Source organism: Cololabis saira, chromosome 11 (genome assembly GCF_033807715.1).
Source record: "Cololabis saira isolate AMF1-May2022 chromosome 11, fColSai1.1, whole genome shotgun sequence".
Taxonomy (NCBI): Eukaryota; Metazoa; Chordata; class Actinopteri; order Beloniformes; family Belonidae; genus Cololabis; species Cololabis saira.
In genome coordinates, this window is record NC_084597.1 from 22536559 (window position 1) to 22554243 (window position 17685).

Genomic DNA, 17685 nt, shown 5'->3' on the forward strand with positions numbered 1-17685 from the left:
TGAAAAGGGTCTCGTTGGTCCCATGGATGGGAAAATTTGTTTTAAAAAACGGATGGATGGAAGCGTGCTCTGTTTTCTAATGTGTTTCGATGTTCTGGAATGTACTTCAAACAGTTGAAAGTATTTTGTTATATTTAAGTGTTGTTTACAGAAGGTCCTTAACTATAGGCTACCTGTCTCATTCAATGTGCATACTGCATATAATTAATTTACTGCACTTTATAGCAAATTGCATTGATTTGTTCTTGGTGAAGCACCACCTTGATAAAAATAAACTGTTTCATAAATTGAACATGTGTTTTCACTAGTCAATCATTCACTCGTATACAAAAATCCATTTGAAACAAACAAAAAAAGGAAATCTCATTGTTCTCATGTCTAAAATTGATATGCGATCAAATTGCGATTAATTGCGATTAGTTCATTACAAAGCCTGTAATTGATTCGATTATTTTTTTTAATCGAGTCCCAGCCGTAGTATTTAGATATATCACACAGGGCCACTGACCGAATTGGGGCCCTAAGCAAAATGTTATTTGGAGCACCCCCGCCCCACCCCTTCACACCTTTCACCATCCCAAATGTATCATAGGTGCAAAATGACAGTATGACAACATGGCACTTCACAACCTATCAATAATAACAAAAGTACAGCATGTATAGATACAGTAGTTTGACTCTATGAGTCAAATAAAATTAAAAAATTCAACCTGAAATAAATAAACAAATTTGAGTCACAGATGGCAATCAATTACTCATCAAAAGAAAGTTACTTCCACCACCTCTGAAATCAGAGCTAAATGTGCACATGTGCCTTTCACAGGTGCACACCTCTCTATGTTCTGGATGCCAAGTCATCAATGAGGTTGAACACTTCTAAACAACATAAATTGATATAAAAGTATAGCCAATGTTTTATATATTGGCTAAAATGTGTAGCTTATATACGACAGACTGGTCGTTTTTACCACTCTTTTTCAACAGAGGTGAATGCATAGGGCGTTAACAAGGCATTCAGGGGCCGCTCGGTGGCGCAGTGGGTTAAGCAGCGGCTCATATACTGAGGCTACAGTCCTCCTGCAGCGGTCGCAGGTTCGAATCCCGGCCTGCGCACCTTTGCTGCATGTCATCCTCGATCTCTCTCTCTACCCCTTTCATATCTGCAGCTTCAATAAAGGGCCACTAGAGCCCAAAAAACCCAAAAAAACAAGGCATTCAGGCATTCAATAAATGTTCATCAAAACATAATCCTCCAGTCTAGACAGAGATTCCTAGATTGTATGCTGAGAGGGGATGGATGGATGGATGGTTGGATGATGGATGGTGGTTGGATGGTGGATTGATGGAACATGTTCAGGTGTAGCAGGGTTGGTCTGTGCAGCATTAACCTCAGTCAGCTTCTTCTCCAAATGAAAACAGAGACATCTAGTGGTGAAACACGATATAGACTCAGTCAGGAGTTCAGGAGAATGAGCTCATATTGCTCTGTGTGGTCACGATGGCAACAAGGATCAAGTTGTGCTCCTAGAATGTATTTGCTGTTCATTCGTGGATTAAACATTCGAAAAGCTGTAATTCATAAAGTTATCAGAGACAAAAAGATATTTGTCTAACATCATGTTTATCTAAACTTATCTGCAGCCAAGAACCTTGTTTTGGCCAAAAACATAAAACATGTAACGGCCGGCAGATAACCCAAATGCAGCACACAGAGCACACAGTGGTAGTTTGTCTGGTTCACTTTATTTCCCAACAGGAGCGAAGAGGAAACAGGAATGCAGGACAACGATCAGGCAGTAATCAGTGTCAGGTTCGGAAGACAAGGTCGGGCACCGGAGAACAGAAGACAAGGCAGAGTCCAGAAACAGGCAGGGTCGGCAACGGAAAGTCAGAATAGAGAACGCTGGAAAGTCTTGCACCTAAGATGTCAAAGAAACAATTTGGCGTGAGCGTGGAGGAGAGGGGAGCTTTTAAAGGGGACCTATTATGACATATATTATGACATACGAATACCTATTTTAAACAGGCCTTGAATGTCTTAAAAACAAGCTTTTGATTTTTTTTGCTAAATAAATTAGAAATTCAGCCTCTGAGCCATGTCTTTAGCATCCCAGTCTCCAACCTCATTATCTATGCGGGATTCTGAGTGGGCGGGGAGGCTATGATAATGAGGCACTGTGCTGATTGGCTGCCTGAATGACGCGATACACCGCTACGAAAAAAGAGCGGAAGCTCCGGCCGGCGGAGTTAGTTGTGGGCGTGCACGCATCGGAGGCCAACCTATGTAAATCACATTTTCGTTACGTAACGAAAGGGAGCAGAATCTGAATGGTTTGTAGAAGCCACATCACACTGGATGGCTCATCCGGGCAGGCTGTACAGACACTGCAGAATTTAGTTGCTTTCCTCCTTCTCTGAGTTGGCAGGCTGAGGGGAGACCACTTTATATATGTTAAAGCAAGAGAAAACGTGTTTTTCATAATAGGTCCCCTTTAAGCTGGCTTGATTGACGATGAGCTGCAGCTGGGCGGCCAGGTGAATGAAGGTGGGTGTGGCTGGCAGATGAGGTGAGCAGGAGAGAGGGGAGTGGAAAACCACTGAAGGCAGGTCTGTGTGGAGGGCTGACCGTGACAGAAACCCCCCCACAAGGGACGTCCCAAAAGGCAACACCAAGCCGGCGGGAGGAGGGGGCCAGGACGAGGGCCTAAAACTCCTCAGAACCAGACCAGTCCATCACCTCAGCCGGGTGGGCGGAGGAGGTCAGGGGGAGGGAACTCTCGTTGTCCGAGGACTCGTCCTCGGAGGAGGAAGAGACCACCTCCGAGACGACAGGCATGGAAGCGACCGATGGCCCGGACGGGTAGCCCTAGCAAAGGAGGTTGACATGGAGGGTTGGTCAGGGTGTTCCCGATGGAAATCTGTGATGAGACGAGGGCCGAGGATGTGACCTGCAGGGACCCATGACCTCTCCTCCGGACCATAGCCTTTCCAGTCGACGAGGTAGTGGAGGCCCCGGCCACGATGGCGGGAGCGCAACGGGTGATGAACAGAGTATGCCGGTCCCCCATCGATGAGGCGAGGAGGCGGTGGAGGAGGAGTGGGGGGAACTAGTGGGTTCCCCAAAACTGGCTTGACCCGAGAGACATGGAAGGTGGGGTGGATGCGCATGGACCGGAGGAGTTGAAGTCTCACTGCGGCGGGGTTAATGACCTTCAGAATGGGGAAAAGGCCAATGAACCTGGGAGCTGGGCGGGCAAGTGAATGAAGGTGGGCGTGGCTGTCAGATGAGGTGAGCAGGAGAGAGGGGAGTGGAAAACCACTGATGGCAGGTCTGTGCGGAGGGCTGACCATGACAAAACAGCCCAGTGAAGCTCACTGGGAAATGATTTAAACTCATGCTGGTTTTCTTTGTCCTATATAACTGTAAACAAGATTGCATCTGATGGTAACCATCATTACTGGTTGATCTGACAAAACAAACCGGTGCAAAAGTTTTAGCCATTTAATCATTTTATGTTTAAGACCATAATAAAACTAATCTCATTTTAGATGTTTGCAACTTCAGGTGAACAACAATGAATAACATCACAACATTTTGAGGTCCCTACACTCGCTCCCTGTACCTCAGAGAATAGACCTTGAAAATACTTCTGTTAGTTTATAAATCACTGAATGGTTTAGGACCAAAAACATCAGAGACTTGTTGCTGCCATCGCATCCGTCCAGACCTCTCAGGCCTGCTCTGTGTCCCAAGAACCAGAACATGGAGAAGCAGCATTCAGCTTTTATGCTCCACAGATCTGGAACAAACTGGCAGAAACCTGCAGGAATGCTAAAGCCCTCAGTTCCTTTAAATCCAGGTTAAAACTCATTTGTTTTCAGCTGCCTTTGACTGAATTATTTGAACGATCTGAATTTAGATTTAAACAATGTTCATTTTAGTACTCAATTGTAACTCTAGTTTTTTATTCTGCCATTGCTCTGTAACTTTTTTCTCCTCCTCACTCTTCATATATTCATCATGTAAAGAACCTTGAATTGCCTTGTTGCTGAAATGTGCTGTATGAATAAACTTGCCCCGCCGTAACTATTTTTTTTGCTTAAGACCGTATAGCTAGTACCAAGTACCCCTATGATTCCGCAGCTTGTAGATCCACCATCAGCAGTCAGGTTCAATCAGGTTCAGGTTCTGACTCTCCAAAACCTTTATTTCTTTAATTTTACACCTATTCTGATGAAGTGGCTGTAGCTGCTAAACAACCTTAGACCATAATGATGTGTTTCTGCTCGTTTTCCGAATCCAAATAGTTTGGAAATTGTTTTATACGCCCTTTCCAGATTTATGTTTTGCAATGGTTGATTCTCTGGACTATTGCTGATGCCTTTCCCTGTTGGTATTGTGTTAACAGACACCTGAACATGAAACAGCTTTTCTAGAGGTCTGAACACCTGCTACTGATCAATTCATCAATGATGAAGATAAGTTCATCAACGATGATGGTCAGCTCGTCAATGATGATGATCAGTTCATCATTGATGATGATTGGCTCACTAACCTTTTAAATCTTATGGAAGTAGTGAGATACTCCGGATTCGGTGTCATGTTTGTTGAATTGATGATGATGATAAACAAAAAAATGTAGGTTTCTGTTTGTCGAAGCTTTTTCCTTAAACTGAGGCCCACTGCAATCAGAGGATTTTTATTATGTTTTTAAACAAGAAATCACTAAATTAGAAGAACAAGTACTTACTTTTTTTAAGCTGTCAGCGTAACTGCTTATCATAGAAAACTGAGAGAAATGTGAATGGAAGCACAGCTGGCTGGATCGATGGCAGTCCACCCATACACAGACACACACACACACACACACACAGACACACACACACACACACACACACACACACACACACACACACACACACACACACACACACACACACACACACACACACACACACACACACACACACACACACACACACACACACACACACATGCCCCACAGTCACATCCAGACAGCAGATACTTGTCACTGAATGAATTGATCTGTGTTCAGTTGCAGCCTTTTGCTCCACAGAGAACAGAAGTGAACTCTTCCTGCAGAAACTCTGGTTGATTCTTCTTTGATCCCCTCAGCTTCATCGTCACACCAGGTAAGAACAAATCATAAAAAACAGCTTTTACACATTTCATTAGGAAAGAATCTGCCAGTTGGAGTTTCACATCTGGAAGCACATGTTCATCCAGATTTGATCTGGATCTTCTGACAGGGACCCTGAATGTGGAGATGCTTTGAAGCAGAGCCGCCTGGGAGATTTGCGAGGCCCTGTGCGAAATGGCTGGGTTTTTCGGGTCGTATCGGGTGTCTATATGCGCAATTTTAACTCTCCAATTAGCAAAATACTGGATACCTTCCCCCGCCTCATCATCATTTGGCTTTGCCATGACGCGGGGCCCCACGGCTGCTTGAGACCCGGTCGGATCTGTGATTTTTGTAACAAATTTATCAAACAAGCCTTTCAGAGAGGCATTAAACTCTTCCATTTTCTTTATTTTTTTTTAATTTTGTTCATTCCCAGATGGAAATTTCCTGATTCTGTCTAGTTCTCTCAACATTGTGTGACAGTTTGTTCCAACTCCACCCGTCTGGATCAGAGCAGCTTGTGTCTGCGCTTGGTCTGACGCAGTTGTATTGAACAACAGACACGCGCATCATTGCACATATATTTATTGATATGCACAGACTAGTACACATTTAGGTCTGTAATGGAACGTGACTGTTGATATTTATAAGGGAAAAAACAAAAAAAAAAAAAAAAAAATTGAAAAAAAAAAAAAAAAAAAACGGCCCATAGCGCGAGGCCCCTTTGGGCGTGAGGCCCCGTGCGGTCGCACGGTTCGCACACCCCTGCTTTGAAGTTTGGACCTTCATCAGAACTGCAGAAAGCAGACATGTTTGCTGCAACTGTTGTAGGGTTGTGAAGTAAAATTGACGTTTGTGCCTCTTTTGCTGAGTTTGGATTCTTGAAAATGTCCAAGCTGAATGTGGTGTACAAAAGTGTAAACTAAAAAAGGCTTTTCAAACCTCACAGATGCATATTTTATTTTCAATAGAACATAAAACATTTGACCTTTTCATGAATATTGAGTGCTAATTTAGAATTAAATGGCAGTAAAATAAAATATTGATGAGGAATAAAAACACCTGCAACTGGTCAGAGGCATCCAATCATCCATCCATCCATCCATCCATCCATCCATCCATCCATCCATCCATCCATCCATCCATCCATCCATCCATCCATCCATCCATTTTCTTACGCTTATCCGTTCCCGGGTCGCGGGGGCAGCAGTCTCAGCAGAGATGCCCAGACTTCCTTCAACCCAGACACTTCCTCCAGCTCTTTCGGGGGGAGTCTGAGGCGTTCCCAGGCCAGCCGAGAGAAAAAGTCTCTCCAGCGTGTCCTGGGTCTTCCCCGGGGTAAGCCACCTCAGCTGACTCCTCTCAATGTGACGGAGCAGCGGTTCGAGTCTGAGCTCCTCCCGAGTGACTGAGCTTCTCACCCTATCTCTAAGGGAGCGTCCAGCCACCCTGCGGAAGAAATATATCTCGGCCGCTTGTATCCGCGATCTTATCCTTTCGGTCATTGTCCAAAGTTCATGGTGAGGGTAGGTGTGTAGATTGACCTGTAAATCGAGAGCTTCGCCTTTTCGATAACTTTATTTGATTTGATTTGATTTGTTTTGATTTAATTCAGCTAGCAGTATAAGCCAGGGCTCCAGTGAAAAAAGAGCAGAATTTTACAGTTATCAATAAAAAACATACAATTACATACAATTTTAAAACATACAATTTCAAAGTTAAAAATATTTAATTTAAGGGCAACCATGCAATGTTCATTAGCAGTCATGCTGTGTCTTTGCTATATAAATAGTGTCTAAATTAAACAGTCTAACTGCAGAATGCAGGACTGAGTTTTTCAGCCTGTTGGTCTTGGCTGCGGACGCTGCACCGATCCGTCTGTCAATCTCAAGCTCCATCTTTCCTTGCTCGTTAACAAGAACCCGAGATACTTGAACTCCTCCACCTGAGGCAGGACTTCTCAACCCACCGGAGAAGGCACACCACCCTTTCCCGGTGGAGTACAATGGCCTTGGTTTTGGAGGTGCTGATTCTCATCCCTGCCGCGTCGCACTCGGCCTCAAACCGCCTCAGCACATGCTGAAGGTCCCGGTCCGATGAAGCCAACAGGACAACGTCATACGCAAAAAGCAGAGATGAAATCCTGTGGTTCCCAAACCGGATCCCCTCCGGCCCCTGGCTGCGCCTAGAAATCCTGTCCATAAAAATTATGAACAGCACCATTGACAAATGGCAGCCCTGCCAAAGTCCAACCTGCCCCGGGAACAATTTTGACTTACTGCCGGCAATACGAACCAGACTCCTGCTCCGATCATACAGAGACCGGACAGCCCTTAATAGAGGGCCCCGGACTCCATACTCACTCAGCACCCCCCACAGAATGGCATGAGGGACACGGTCAAATGCCTTCTCCAGATCCACAAAGCACATGTAGACTGGTTGGGCAAATTCCCCTCAAGCACCCTGCGGAGGGTGTAGAGCTGGTCCAGTGTTCCACGACCGGGACGAAAACCGCATTGTTCCTCTTGAATCTGAGGTTGCCCTGGAATGGCAACCAAGATGAACGACCTTGGCCCCCTGAGCAAGGCCTTGTCCCTAATTGCTCCATGGCATGTGTGTCTCAGATGTAAGTCGCTTTGGATAAAAGCGTTTGCTAAATGACATTAGTAGTAGTAGTAGGTTCAAATATTGGCTGTATTCTCCTCTCCAAGACCCTGGCATAGACTTTCCCAGTAAGGTTGAGAAGTGTAATCCCCCTATAGTTGGAACACATTCTCCCTCTTTTTAAAAAGAGGGACCACCACCCCGGTTTGCCACTCCAGCGGCACTTCTTCCATGCAATGTCGCAGAGGCATGTCAACCAAGACAGCCCTACGACATCCAGTCGTAGGGTCAGAGGCATGATGGGACATAAAACGATCATCTTAGAAGATGTGTTTCAATGATTTTATTACACAAACGACTTAAATGGGCATTACACCGTACAGAATATAACGAGGTGTGAGTGAACGGGGATATCTCATCGTAGTCACGGAAACGAGTGCTGCAGATGAGAACCAACGCGATTGTGGAGAACTTCCAGAAATTATCGTCTAAGAACGACTATGTCTATGACTATGTCTTTCCTGATGGTAGTTTACTTCCTGTGGAATGATACTTTAGTCATTATTTTCAGGCCCCTCAAATGAACAGTTGGAGAAACGATCAGCTGAAGTAATGAATGCATGCAGCAGCTTTCTACACACACCGTTTATTCAGGTCTAAATATAGAAATATTGTGCTTCAAAGTCACTTATTTTTCTCATTTTATTCATCATCTGAATAATAAGTCTTATAACTTATTTTTTTGTGATCAACTATTTTTTATTATTGTGTTGATGCATACAATTAAATCGAACAATTATGCATGCAATTGTATGGCAAAAACCTTTAAATCACCCAACCCCCCACCCACCCTGTAGCGATCCAACAAGACAACAATAACACAACAACAGGACAAAACGAGCAAGACAAGAAAACAAACAAACAAAGAAATGTCGATAAATGTTCAGTCAATGTTCAGTTCTTTCAGTTTTTCAATGGCATGTGTCCATATTTTTAATGTCCTCTGTCCCGCACCATGAATTCTTGCCACTGAACGTTCCATATGTAAAATGTCCATAAACAGATTAAACCAGTGACATGTTGGTAGATCGTCAGAATCAGAATCAGAAAAGGGTTTATTGCCAAGTTTTCACACAAGGAATTTGTTATGGTGATTGGTGCAACACAATACAATTATAAAAGCAATATCGTGTGGTGGTTTCCATCGAAGAGCAAGCATTTTTTTAGCGGCTGTTAATCCTGCCAGGTACACAACTTTTTCTTTGTAATGTAAATTTAACTGAGAGTCATCATTAATCAGGAGCTCTCTGGGAGAACATGGGATTGCCTTTCCAGTGACGTTGGATATATATATACTGACTTTTTGCCAGAATGATAATACAGGCGGGCATTGCCAAAACATGTGAAGGAATAATCCTGTGTTATTACTTGAACAAAAACTGTAAAGAGGAGAATTGTTTTTTTTTTTCATTGCATGTTGTTTTTTTGGTGTTAAATAAGCTCTATGCAGAAAGTTAAAATGAATAAACTGGTGATTAGGATTTTTTTAGGTAAATTTTAAGTTGGTGAAAATGTGTTTCCAGGGTAATTCATCACAGATTAGATCAGTCTGCCAACATGACTGAAAAGTAAGGTTTTTATATTTCAACTTGAGAAGTAATTCATACAATGATGAAGCTAAGCCTCTGGATTTATTGGCCTTGACAATAACCAAGTGGAAAGGCAGTGAGTCCAGTTTTCTGTCCCAGGGTACTCCATACGCTTTCATCAAGGATCTCAGTCTCAGATAAAAGAAGAAAGTACCAGGTAGATTATATTGCTGTTTGATGTCAAGAAATATACCCAGTCCTTCATCTCCATAAAGATCTTTTAAAGTATGGACTCCTCTGTCGAAGGAGGAAAGACAAATGGACGAGAGTCAGAAAGCAGAGAATGATTATGAAAAATCGGAGATTCCAAGTGCCATTTTTGTGTTGTTTTTGTGATCTTCTGTGCTTCTGTGCCAACTCAGTAAGAGGTGAGAAATTATAGGGCCGAACTGTAATTTTGCATGTTTGTGAGTAATTCCTGAATAGACTCATCCTGAAGTCTATAAGGGTAGACTAAATGTTCTTCTATGGGCCTCCAAGACACCTGTATGTGTGGGTCAAACCAAACAGAAAGAGGTCTTAAAATAAAAGCTAATGCATAAAGTTTGAAGTTAGGAAGCGATAGACCTACTGCAGTTTTGTCACGCTGGAGAGTGGCTAGTTTTACTCATGCATTGCTTCCCTTTCCAAATGAATTTTGAGATACTGGAGTGGATATTTTCCCAGTACTTTTGTGGAGGAGGTAGGGGAATCATGGAAGAAAGAAAGTTCATGCGAGGCAAAATGTCCATCTTAATAATAGAGACACATGCTTGGAGTGAGAGTGGGGAGTTAGACCATCTACGTAAATCTGCTTCTACTTTCTTAAAGGTATTAGTAAAATTAGAGAGTGTAATTGAATGAAGGTAAGGATGAATTTCAATCCTGAGATATGTAAATGATTCCTTAATTGGGATATTAAAGGAAGACAGGTGGTTTCCATTCTCTGAGTTTAGTGGCATCAGAGCAGACTTAGACCAGTTTATATTGTATCCAGAAAGGTTCCCAAATGTATTAAGTGTTAAGATATGTGGGAGTGAGTCAGAGGTCCTACTAGTATACAGCAAAAGGTCGTCTGCAAATGCTGACACCTTGTGGTGACGGTTACATACTGAGATTGGATGAGTATTTGAGGACTGACAGATGGCTTGGATCAGGGGTTCCAGTGACATGATGAATAATTTGGGAGAAAGGGGGCAACCCTGGTGTGTGGATTGCTGTATAAGGAACTGAGGAGAGCAAAGGTGACCGGTGAAGACCATGGCAGAAGGATTAGCGTACAGAGTTTTTATCATACTGATAAAATTAGAGCCAAGTCCCATATGCATAAGTCTTATAACTTCTAACTTCAATCCATCTTCTATAGGGGTGGGTATTGGGAAGGACCTCACGATACGATACGCATCACGATACTTGAACCACGATATGATACACATTGCGATATCCCGATTATGCGATATCCCGATTATTATATTCTACATAGTTCACCGAAAAATTTAAAAATGCATTACACATCTTAAAATCCAAGTTGTATATATGTACATCAGATGATAGTGATGGATCTTAAAATCCGAGTTGCACGTTCATCAGATTATAGTGACAATTCATGGCACAAACTGAGTCAAAACAATGTTTTATTATAACTATACAAGCTAAAGTTACAACATATTTGTATATGTTTTTCATATTATTTACATCATATGAAATTAACATTAAATTTAGTATGAGGTTGCTTTAATTATGTGGCAAATGATAATAAACACAGAAAGATGGGTACTAAAACCAAGGACAGGCACAGTGGTCAGTCAGTATAGATATAAATCCATAAATAAATAAACCTCTGTCCATTATTTTTCATTTTTTAAGGACAGGCAATTGTGTTATATAAAAAATAAATTATAAAATGAAATAAAACCTGAGCTCAGTGCAGGGCCCTCCCAGGGTTGGTAGAGAGTGGCAATGCCCAGGACTGTCACTTAGGTAGGAGCACTGGGTGATATAATGGGAGAAAAATCGGGGATAAAAAATATAAAAAAAAAAAAAAAATCGATATTCAAATTTTGAATATCGATATTGAATCGGCTGGAAAAGTATCGCGATATATTGCCATATCGATATTTTTGCCCACCCCTAATCTTCTATATGCGTGTAACCCTGTACAGGGTCACAGGGGTCTGATGGAGCCTGTCCCAGCTCATCACAGGTGAAAGGCAGAGGTTCACCGGGATGGCTGGCCAGTCTATCACAGGGCACCCACACTTCACTAAGTTGAAAAGGTCCAGCGCTGTTCTGCGTGCCTGCATGTCCATTAGCGTACGTGCATGGCTGCACCCATGACTGTCCTTCACAGTCACTGATCAGGTCTCAGGAACCAGTAAGTAATCACAAATGACATGTATTGATCAGCCTAGAAACCCCCGACAGATTGATGTTAGAGAGAGGAGCCTGTGTCATGAGTGGGCGGGAACCCCCAGTTGACCAGATCAGTGTAAATGGATCTACCATCTATCTGGGGGCAGAAGCTAAGGGATGCGGGCTGGTTGGCCTCTCCTCTGCTCAAAATGGATGATTGAGTTTGACGTGAATTTCTTTGCAGACAGGATGGACCCAAGATATTTCATATTCTTTTTTGTTTTCTCTAAGTTAAATTTCGGGTTAGATATTCTATCAATCCCCTTGGGGAAATTTGAGGCCCTGCTTTAAACCCATCACTATGAGCAGTGGGCTGCATTGTACTGGAACCCGGGTCCCCCAGGCCCACGTCCACCTCTGTAACCACTTGTGTATATATATATATATATATATATATATATATATATATATATATATATTATATATATATTTGTGTTTTTGTTCATATGCATCCATTTTAATTCTATCATGCAACACTCACCCTGCAAGTAATTTTAGAGTTGTAAACTCACACCCACATACACAGTGCACCCCAAGAGTATATATATTTAACAAATCAAACTAATTTAGCAATAAAAACAAAACTTAAAACATCTTGAGTTTCTAATTGCAAAGAAATACAAGTAAAAGTAAATGCAAGAAATGTGAGGGAAAAACATAAATAAATAGATAAATAAAGGGTGGTAACTGATGGGTTATAATGCAAATAAATGCTAAAGTGCAGAAGATGTCAAATAGTAAATAATGTATTATTTTTTTTATTCTATTTTCTAAATACTGATTTAATAAAAATTGCAGTAGCTTTGTTCTTCCTGCTCCATCTGCACGTTGGTATTTTCTTTTCTTTGCGATGTTTGTAACTTTCAGAACACTCTTGTCCTTCAGAAGCAGGTCTCTACAGGTCTTAGGGGTTTGGTATCTGAAGAAAATGATTACAGTCCCATACTTTTTTACACATTCAGTCACCTTCAAAGTCAGAATTTGAATGCATTGACGTGAACTTGAAGCCACTGTTTTGTCTGAAATAGTGGTTCCATCAGCAGACCAGTGGTGATTCCTCGTGGTTATTGGTCTTCTGGTGTCAGATTGCTCCTGGAGGGCTTCTGGGCATTGTCCATTGAGTTTTTGTCATCCATTGATGTGTTTATGTTGTGGTGACACATGTAATGCCACGATTCTGTGGGTTGTACAGTCAGTTAACAGGGGGATTCCTGACCACAGAAACCTCCATCGATGGAGGACGAAATCAGGACCGGTTGTAGCTGTGTGTCTGTGGACAAGTTCCCCAAAGCCATCACCTTCCTAAACATGCCTCTGACCACCATCACACGGAAATCCTTTTGGCATTAAAACATTTTCCTTACATATTTATATTTATATATATATTTTTTTACTTATCTTGCACTTTATATAAGGACCAGCACCTGCAATGAAGCACCTGTAATTTCATTGTTCTGAAATATGAACAATGACAATTAAGAATCTTGAATCTTGAATTAACTGAACCCAATATTAACTCCAGGATCCTCCTAAAAAATTGGTGTCACGGCAGCTTAAAAGGTACATAAATATATATAAAACTACAAAAACTATGTACATTTATACACAGTATAAGATTATAAAAGATTTTGGAGAAAAGGGTGACCTTAATATGAAACTATATCAAATCACGTAATTCCTACCAAGGTATGTAAAAAATGCAATTATTAATCAAATAGAATAACAAAAATGGGTGAAAGACCTCAAACCAGAGACCAGTGAAAGATCTCCAACCAGAGACTGGTGAAAGACCTCCAACCAGAGACTGGTGAAAGATCTCCAACCAGAGACCAGTGAAAGACCTCCAACAAGAGACTGGTGAAAGACCTCCAACCAGAGACTGGTCAAAGACCTCCAACCAGAGACTGGTGAAAGATCTCCAACCAGAGACCGGTGAAAGATCTCCAACCAGAGACCGGTGAAAGATCTCCAACCAGAGACCGGTGAAAGATCTCCAACCAGAGACCGGTGAAAGATCTCCAACCAGAGACCGGTGAAAGATCTCCAACCAGAGACCGGTGAAAGACCTCCAACCAGAGACCGGTGAAAGACCTCCAACCAGAGACTGGTGAAAGATCTCCAACCAGAGACCGGTGAAAGATCTCCAACCAGAGATCTGTGAAAGATCTCCAACCAGAGACCGGTGAAAGATCTCCAACCAGAGACCGGTGAAAGATCTCCAACCAGAGACCGGTGAAAGATCTCCAACCAGAGACCGGTGAAAGATCTCCAACCAGAGACCGGTGAAAGACCTCCAACCAGAGACCGGTGAAAGACCTCCAACCAGAGACTGGTGAAAGATCTCCAACCAGAGACCGGTGAAAGATCTCCAACCAGAGATCTGTGAAAGATCTCCAACCAGAGACCGGTGAAAGATCTCCAACCAGAGACCTGTGAAAGATCTCCAACCAGAGATCTGTGAAAGATCTCCAACCAGAGACCGGTGAAAGATCTCCAACCAGAGACCTGTGAAAGATCTCCAAACAGAGACTGGTGAAAGACTTCCAACCAGGTACAAATGAGCTTGTTGCAGCAAGTAGATGACTACACCATCAACTGCCAAATGGGGTTGGGAGTCAAACTTTCCAGATTCAAGAAACTCCCTCCCCTTCTGTCTGAGGTCAGTCAAGACCAGTCTCTCCGGCACCTTTATCATATAAGACGTGAGGGCGACTGGACTCTAATGTTTGAGGTCAGCTGGTATCAATTGTCTGGCACAGGCGCAAGGCAGGACGTCTCCCAGACCACATGCACTTTCTCTTGTCTCAGACTCAGGTTGTGCAAATGTTGTAGGACAGGAGACAGCTGGCTGGTGCAGGTCTTCAGGAACCCAGGACTCATACCATCAGGACCTGCAGCTTTCCTCTTTCAACTTTCTTTGCTATTCCAAGTGAATGTAATACACTCTCATAGTACCTTCTGTTGTTCCTCTGGTTTGTGTCAGGATGGACCATCATGACTGGCAGCGAGGTCGGAGCAGAGGTCACAGACACTGCGATGAAGATGAAGGTGAGGAAAAACTCCACATCATTTACAATGTTCAGATTCAAGCTCTGAAATGTCTTCAGATGTAACTTTGTTTCGGAAAAACTGAGTATTTACAGTTAAACGAAAACTTATAAATGCTTATTTGTTGGAGGGACATGGAAGGGAAAACACTGGTAACTATTATCAGGGCGAGAAAGGTCAAAGAAAAAATAATATAGAAATAAATATGTGAACATACAATTCAATTCAAAATCCGTGTGTGTGAGGAGATTGTGTGTGAGGAGATTAATAGAGACAGAGAGAGTGAGTGTGGGGGGAGAGGATGTTAAGAGTTGAGGAGCTGGATGACTTTGTGGACAAAGGTGGGACTTTTGATGCTAACAGATTAATTTACAAAGATGATTAAAGAAAAACATTTGGTCCTTCAATATTGACGAATCTTTACAAGCACTGACACTGATAAAAATGCCTTGAATGTTTTTACACAAGACACTTAATCTGTCTTTCGACAGACGAGCCATACAAGTTAACCAGAGTCAGTTAACTCTAGCTAACAGTCTGAGTTGTCCAACGATCTAGTGTCTGAGTGTTTCCAGCGATGTAGAGTCTGACGATTGTCCAGCAATGTTAAACAGTGGTCTTCAACCCTGGTCCTCAGGAACCCCTGTCCTGCACGTTTTAGATACAAAGGACTGTGTTATTAACACACTTGTCCAGACCTGGAAGACAAGCTGATGACGACCATTAATTAGAATCAGGTGTGATGATGCAGGGCAACATGTAAAACATGCAGGAGAGGGGGTCCCGAGGACCAGGGTTGGAGACCACTAATGTAGAGTCCGAAGTTGCTACTTAGAAGGAACTGGTTGTGTAAATGGGATTTTGTGAGGATCAAACATTACTGCAGTAACAACATTGACAAGACAGATATGAAAGTTCGATTTATGTCACATTCTTTACATTAGATATGACCGAAGTTCATTTTAGTGGGATTTCTGCATCATTTCTTGACACTTTTTAAAAGCATGCTTGTATTTATTTCAGTCAATCAGTTTTAGATCTCTGTATTCATGTTTGGTTTTTGAAAGAACAATGAGGTTGTTTTAACACTGATGACCTTTGACCTCACTGATCCACCTCCTCTGTGTTCTCCCTGACCTTCAGACCCACAGCCGTTCTACATCGGTGTTCCAGTTTCCCACAGGAGAAAAAGACGCAGACATCACTCCTACACCAGCGACACCGACCGCGAGTCACGACACACACGCTACGATCACCCCGAGCACCACGAACACTCCCACCGAGGATATTACCCTGATAGAGAGGAGCAGTATGATGAAGGCAGCGCAGAGGCTCAGGACCACACTGATCTCACAGGTGAGGAACTGCACCTGATACCAACATGTGCAACATGTGCGACCCCATGTTTAAATTCTACATGCCTACGTCTCAAACATGTTAATTTGTAACCACAATCCCCCGCAGGAAGGTTCCCATCGTCTGCCATAACAGCAAAAAATCTTTATAACCTGAGGAGAAGGATGGGAACATTTGACACAAAACACTGAGAACTCTGTGATACATGTATTTATTCTATTTCACAGTAGTCAGTCAGTCAGTCAGTTAGTGAAATAATCGCTGGCTGCAGCCTGAACCGATGGAGATGCAACGAGCGTCCAAGCTGCAGGTTCAGCCTCAATATCCAGTAATGCGGAGAAAATTCACTTCTAGGAACTTCAATAAAACATTTAAGTACTTTTACTGTGACTAACTAAAATTGTGATTCAGGCTTGCCTCATCTGTGTTTGTATCTGACTGTTTTCAGACTGATATAGAATTTAGAATGGAAAGATTTGGGTTTTTACTTCCAAATGTGTGTTTTTAAATTCAGGATTACAAATACATTTTCCTGAATTTTGCCTTTTTATCAGATCAGTCTTTCCAAATTATTTTTTTCCGCAAATTTGTAAATTTATGAAGTACTAAGTTTTGTGTCCTTTGAAAATTTGTAAAAATCTCTTCCGAATTCTTTTCTTCAAAAACATATTCACAAACTTGGATTATGGATTTTATAGGATTATCTCACACATTTATGACACATACACAAAACACCCTGATTTGGGGTTAGGGTTATTAGTATTATCTTGTAAAACTGTGAGATTATGAATTCATGATGTCAGGATGTTTTTTTCTTGCTCATTTGTCTGAAAGTCCGAAAAGCTGAGTTTAGTGCTTGCAGTTGTCCCCTCCTCCTGCCCTGCAACCTCGGTATTCCTCTAACAGCTCTGATATTCATATTTGCTTCCCAGTTAAGTTGATATTAGTTCTTAATTATCTTATTTATGAGTTTGAATTTGAACTTTAGATTCACTAAATCAGCCAGTTATCTTCATAATCCAGCATCACAGTTTCACAGTTCTGCAGGATTTTAGCTCCCCAGTGGTGTTGGCCCCCCTAAAGCCAGAAACGGTACTGAAATTGAAGTATACACCCCTCCAGCTTTAAGGTTTGCAGGCTTTTTTTAATAACCAAAGCTAATAAGCAGTGTTATTTTTGAAGGAATCCTGAAAACAGACTCTCGAGTTGAAGCCTGTCACAGGCGGAGAGAGCATATGACCTGATGTTTGCTGCTTGGAAGTTAATCCACAACAGGCATGAAGAGGCAGTCATGTAAATGCTGAATACTTGCAGCACGGTCCCCGTTCCTGAGGGGCTAGAACCTCTGAAGCCTGTAAGCTGATTAGAGCTGAGGAACTCCAAGCCGAGCGAGGGAGTACTGTATGTGTGCGTTGTGTGAAGTGATATTTTCTTGCGTGGTTTCCTTCGTGTTTTTTCGTCTCTTCCGGTTTGGATTCAAATGTGTTCAGCGA

The 17685-nt window shown here is 42.3% G+C and overlaps 1 protein-coding gene across 6 annotated transcripts in view; it reads left to right on the forward strand.

Moving 5' to 3' along the window:
• The first annotated feature begins 5046 nt into the window (after positions 1-5046).
• slc4a5b (solute carrier family 4 member 5b) overlaps positions 5047-17685 on the forward strand; it is a 62436-nt gene continuing 49797 nt past the window's right edge. For all 6 annotated transcript variants that reach the window (XR_009783490.1, XM_061734034.1, XM_061734033.1 and 3 more), the window contains exons 1-3: positions 5047-5154; positions 14772-14836; positions 15980-16192. Coding sequence is in view for 5 of the 6 variants with exons in the window: in XM_061734034.1 (XP_061590018.1) it covers positions 14773-14836; positions 15980-16192 (277 nt within the window). In the remaining variant the exon portion in view is untranslated. The remainder of the gene's footprint in view (positions 5155-14771; positions 14837-15979; positions 16193-17685) is intronic.